Here is a 5,119-nt window from a genome sequence, read left to right as displayed (position 1 = left end):
TAATGGTGGATTTTCATTGTTTTATCTTCCTTATTTTCAACACTAGCTAGTTATGAAATAAAACCAATAATGATCTATTTATACTCAAAAATATCATTTTTTTCTCATATTGTTGTAGTTATGAAAATACAGTTGCTACAATAGTTTAGAAATTACATGATCATAGTAACATAGTTGCTACTATACGTAAGCAAGATGGTTTAAAATTTAGACAATAAATATAGAAGAAAGATAATAATCGAACAATATTATGAGTATAGTTAAATCATTTTACAAGGCACTGCGACACCTTTTCAATAAAAAAAATTAAAAGGGGATATGATTTCAAAAACTAAGGATACTTTTTTTTTTATTTATGTATTATATTAAATTATACGTAGCGTGAATAATTTTATTTTTTAATAATAGATATAATTATGATTTTTTTAAAAGTATTTTTTATGTTTTTATTCGAGGCATCCCACATTTTTATTAATCACATTTAATTTAAGATATCCGACCTCGATGTCTGTCTCCATCAGCGAATGGGTTCGTTTCCGGTGTAAACAGCCAAACTTAGCTACTTCCTGTCGGACAGATTAGCAGCACTGGGAACTTTCAAAACGCATTCTTTTTTACCAAGAAAAAAAAAGAGAGAGACTTTTTCATAAACTTTATCGTATTCTGATTCGATTCGATCAATCACACACAACCGAAGACTAGCTAGCAGCAACCTTAAGTTCTATTCCAACTGGATAGATATAGCTCAATGGAATGCTCTTCCGATTCCATTCCCTTCCCTTTTGACTAATTAGCTAGTTAATTTTCTCCCTTTAATTTCTTTCCTGCAAAATCTCAATGTAGTTCGATATATGATGTAAGAGGATCCTAACTTTCCCAAATCATAATTTTTAATTCAGGTTGAACCACTTAAATCAAAGTTCGTTTAGAGGTTTACAATTTATAGAACACGTCGTTTAAAATCTTCTCCAAGGCTCCTGAGATTTTTTTTTTTTTTTTTACAATTTTGGTGACTTTCCTTCATTTTCCGATTTTTTATTTGATAATTCCTCTCTAATCTTTGCTTATAGAATAATGGCTATTATGTTGAGTATCATTGGCCAACAAGATGAAGCCGGAGAAGGCACGAGAGAAGGCCGCGCAGAGGAGTGGAAAGGAAAGTTGGCGTGCCATTGTTGAGCGTGTGCAGCTTTGGCAGAGAAGGTCGGCGAGTCGTCGCCCACCACCAGCTGCAGAAAACAGAGTCACTCATTTGCTCATGACAGTAAAGAAAACAAAGAGAGACGACTGGACCAACCGGGACACGATGATGGTCCCGTAGATAGATCGATAGACCAAGTGCTATGGACCATGGTGCATGGTGTTGACCAACAGAACGCATTTGCTAGGACAAGTATTGTACCAAAGTCAATGCCCTGCTTCCTTTCTAGCATTAGTACACACATTAGGTAGCCAGCCAGACAACATCGTAGAGTACAGTACGAAGCTGCTGTTCATTATCTTAACCCCGCTGTTCAAGGAGGTATGGTCCTGTGCTCGGAGAGATGGCCTCAACCCTCAGGGGCTCCTCCTCGCACAAAAGCTGCATGAAAAAAATCCTACTGTACCTAAACAGCTGGTTCTAGTTCTACACGTGAATCCTGACATGTGTGGGTTTCACCAGCTGATTGATCCCTGGAGGGGGAGAGGGTGAAGAAAGAAAGAAAGAAGCAGAGTAAAACAACTCGTTACGTTGTGTGTTTACTTTGAGGTGTTCCCTTCTCTTCTCGGCATGTTTGTGGAAAGGGATGCAGGAAAGAAGTGGACTGGATTGGACCACGTACAATATGTGTCCCCTACCTTCCAACTGCTTCCTCCTCACTCTACACCAGTTACTGCCTCCTGCAGCAGCAGCGGCAGCTGCTTCTGCTGCTGCTGTTAAAACGCACCAATAAATGAGGGGGGGAGCCTTGGCGTTTGCGGCCCCCCTCCATCCCTCTGCGACATGCATCATCATCACTGTCTCTCTTCTTTGCTTTCACTTGAGCCTGGGCGATTGCGGCCCCCCCTCATCCATCCCTGTACGACATCATCGCTGGCTGTCCCTTCTTAATTTGCTTTCACTCCGTGCACAGTGACGGTGCATGCATGCTTTCACTTCGGGAATAGGGACAGTAAGATGCTATACGCCGAAGCGTTCTTCCTGGCCCTTTGCGGCAGAGGAGTGGTGAATCCACTTGCGGAGGGAATTGGAACTTGCGGGAAATGGGACAAGTTGGAGACGGAACAAATGCGAGATAAGGATTAAGGGAAAGGAAAGGAAAGGAAAGGAAAGGGGTTCTACTCTACACAAATCGAGCAGCGCGAGTGAGCCCCACTCCCTCCCATCCATCGCGTTGCAGTGCGAGGAAAAGCGATCCGCTAGCGATCAAGATTTTTAAAAAAGAGAGATGAGAAGACAGGAGTCCCATAGTTGCTAAAGATTCCAGCAAACCCCGGTAATGGAGCATGCACCAGCTAGACGATTAATGAAGTGTGTATGTATCTATCATTCGTCCGAAAAGGAAACGGCGTCTGGCTCCGGGCAATTAAAAAAAACCCGTCCGGGATAGAATTTCATTGCCATGCGCAACGCCTGGTTGTGGTTGTGGCGAGAAGAGAACAAGAACCAAAAGATCGATCAGGGAACAACAACTTGTGAGATACTACACCGTGCCTTTTGGTGGATGCCTGAGGAAAGATATATGCGACGCCCTGTAAAATGAGTTGACGAGAATCCGATCGGAGGGGGTGACAGACACAGGGCTGGATTGGATCCTGTACGTTGCTGCATTCATGAAAGTTTTATTCTTTTGAGCCAGTAGGAGAGGGACCATCTCAGCTGCCTCAGCCTGAATTAAGATCGATAGATCGATTGATGAAGTCAACAGTGAAGAAAAAAAAAACAAGGACTGAATTATATATATATATATATATATATTTCTTTTAAGAAAAAAAAGCTAGCTTAAATTAAACATACCAACCAAATAGTGCTCTGGCTTCCTATATAAACGCCTTCATGAAAAAACCAAGCTTGGCCAAGGAAATAGGAGAAGAACAGCTAGCCATAAGTGGAAGATTTTGTTGGGACGACGCCACAACATCCATCGATCGATCGACATGTGCAATACTTCTCCTTCGTCTTTCTCCTCCTCCAAGAAGTCCCACCTCTTTGTCACTGCCAATAAACTCATGGAGGATACATCATCTCCTGGAGATCTCCAAAGATGGCCTACTCCTCCTGAAGTGCGTCTCCATGTGATTGATACATGCAGTATCTCTGCGTACTACATTGATTGATATGCTTATGAATGATTGATACGAGTTATATATGTGTAGGTGGTGGAGGAAATTCGAGCTATTGGGAGGATTTCCGTACCTTCGGCCTTGACGGGCCTCATAATCTACTCTCGTGCCATGATCTCGATGCTGTTCCTGGGTTACCTCGGGGAGTTGGAGCTCGCCGGCGGCTCTCTCTCGATTGGGTTCGCCAACATCACCGGATACTCGGTGCTAGCGGGGCTGGCCATGGGCATGGATCCTATCTGCGGGCAGGCCTTCGGCGCCAAGCAGCGGAAGCTGCTGGGACTGACCCTGCAGCGCACTGTTCTGCTCCTCCTCTCCACCTCCGTCCCCATCGCCTTCTTCTGGCTCAACATGAAGCGCATCCTGCTGCGCTGCGGCCAGGACGAGGAGATCGCCTCGGCGGCGCAGGTTTTCGTCGTCTTCGCCATTCCTGATCTGTTCCTCCTGTCGTTCCTCCACCCCATCCGCGTCTACCTCCGATCGCAGAGCATTACTCTTCCGGTCACCTATTGCTCCTTCGCCTCCGTGGCGCTCCACGTGCCGCTGAACTATTTGCTAGTGGTGCGATGGAAGATGGGCATCGCCGGCGTGGCGCTGGCGATGGTGTGGACCAATTTTAATCTGCTGCTCTGCTTAATTCTGTTTATACTCGTCTCCGGCGTATACAGGGATTCGTGGGTCAGTCCCAGCGTTGATTGTTTGAGGGGTTGGTCGGAGCTATTGAAGCTGGCCGTGCCCACCTGCGTCTCCGTCTGCCTCGAGTGGTGGTGGTACGAGCTGATGATCATGATGTGCGGCCTGCTAGCGAACCCCCGCGCCACCGTGGCCGCCATGGGGATACTCATCCAGACCACCTCGCTGGTCTACGTCTTCCCCTCGGCGCTGAGCTTCGGCGTGTCCACCCGGGTGGGGAACCAGCTGGGCGCCAACCGCCCTGAGAGGGCGCGCAACGCCACCGCCGTCGGGCTGGCCGCCGCCGCCCTGCTCGGCCTCGCCTCCATGGCCTTCACCACCTCGGTGCGACACCGGTGGGGGCGGCTGTTCACCGACGACCCGGACATCCTGGAGCTCACCGCCGTGGCGCTGCCCATCGCGGGGCTCTGTGAGCTCGGAAACTGCCCGCAGACGACCGGCTGCGGAGCGTTGCGCGGGAGTGGCCGCCCGGGCACCGGCGCCAACATCAACCTGGGCTCGTTCTACCTGGTGGGCACGCCGGTGGCCGTGTTGATGGGCTTCATGGCCGACGTGGGTTTCCCCGGACTCTGGCTGGGGCTGCTGGCGGCGCAGGCCTCTTGCGCCGCCCTCATGGGCTACGTCATCTTCAAGACGGACTGGGAGGTGGAGGCGGAGAGAGCCCGAGCCCTGACGAAAGCTGCTGCTCCTCCCGATTCCAACACCACCATCTCGTCTCTCCCCACCACAAATCCTGCTTCCTCCCCCGACGACATCAAGCAACAGAGCAAAGCAGCAACATTGGAGGAAGTCGTTTGCGTCAAAGGCACTGCAGAAACAGATCCACTCATTGATCGAGTGGAGTGATCTCATCACAGCGCATCGATCACTGTGAATATTTTTGGATACGGAGAAGATCGTTCGATCTTCCGCATCAGCTACGTACTACTGAATTGTTTCATCAACCTTTAATGGTTTCTCCTGCGAGATTCCAATTTACTCACACTCCCATCTGCTGCGTGTACGGATTGAGACTATGTATACGTGAATGTATTAATTATTGTATCCTCTGCTTCTTCAGAGGAGCCCTCTAATCAAAAATTTTCTGAGAGTTGACTTATTA

At 47.9% G+C, this 5,119-nt stretch overlaps 1 protein-coding gene across 1 annotated transcript; it reads left to right on the top strand.

The window, feature by feature from the left end:
• The first annotated feature begins 3,030 nt into the window (after positions 1 to 3,030).
• LOC121985047 (protein DETOXIFICATION 48-like) lies at positions 3,031 to 5,119 on the top strand. Its single transcript, XM_042538294.1, has 2 exons — positions 3,031 to 3,264; positions 3,358 to 5,119. Exons 1-2 carry the CDS (start codon positions 3,139 to 3,141, stop codon positions 4,861 to 4,863), a joined length of 1,632 nt encoding a protein of 543 aa, XP_042394228.1. The 5' UTR covers positions 3,031 to 3,138; the 3' UTR covers positions 4,864 to 5,119.

The sequence above is a fragment of the Zingiber officinale genome, chromosome 5B (genome assembly GCF_018446385.1).
Source record: "Zingiber officinale cultivar Zhangliang chromosome 5B, Zo_v1.1, whole genome shotgun sequence".
Lineage (NCBI taxonomy): Eukaryota > Viridiplantae > Streptophyta > Magnoliopsida > Zingiberales > Zingiberaceae > Zingiber > Zingiber officinale.
This window is presented reverse-complemented; position numbering and strand designations above follow the sequence as displayed.

What these genes read in the sequence shown, in the direction of transcription:
- LOC121985047 (XM_042538294.1), top strand. Translation starts at nt 3,139, where the DNA reads ATGTGCAATACTTCTCCTTCGTCTTTCTCCTCCTCCAAGAAGTCCCAC. An exon ending in GATGGCCTACTCCTCCTGAA is followed by an intron (nt 3,265 to 3,357) that starts GTGCGTCTCCAT and finishes ATATATGTGTAG; the next exon opens with GTGGTGGAGGAAATTCGAGC.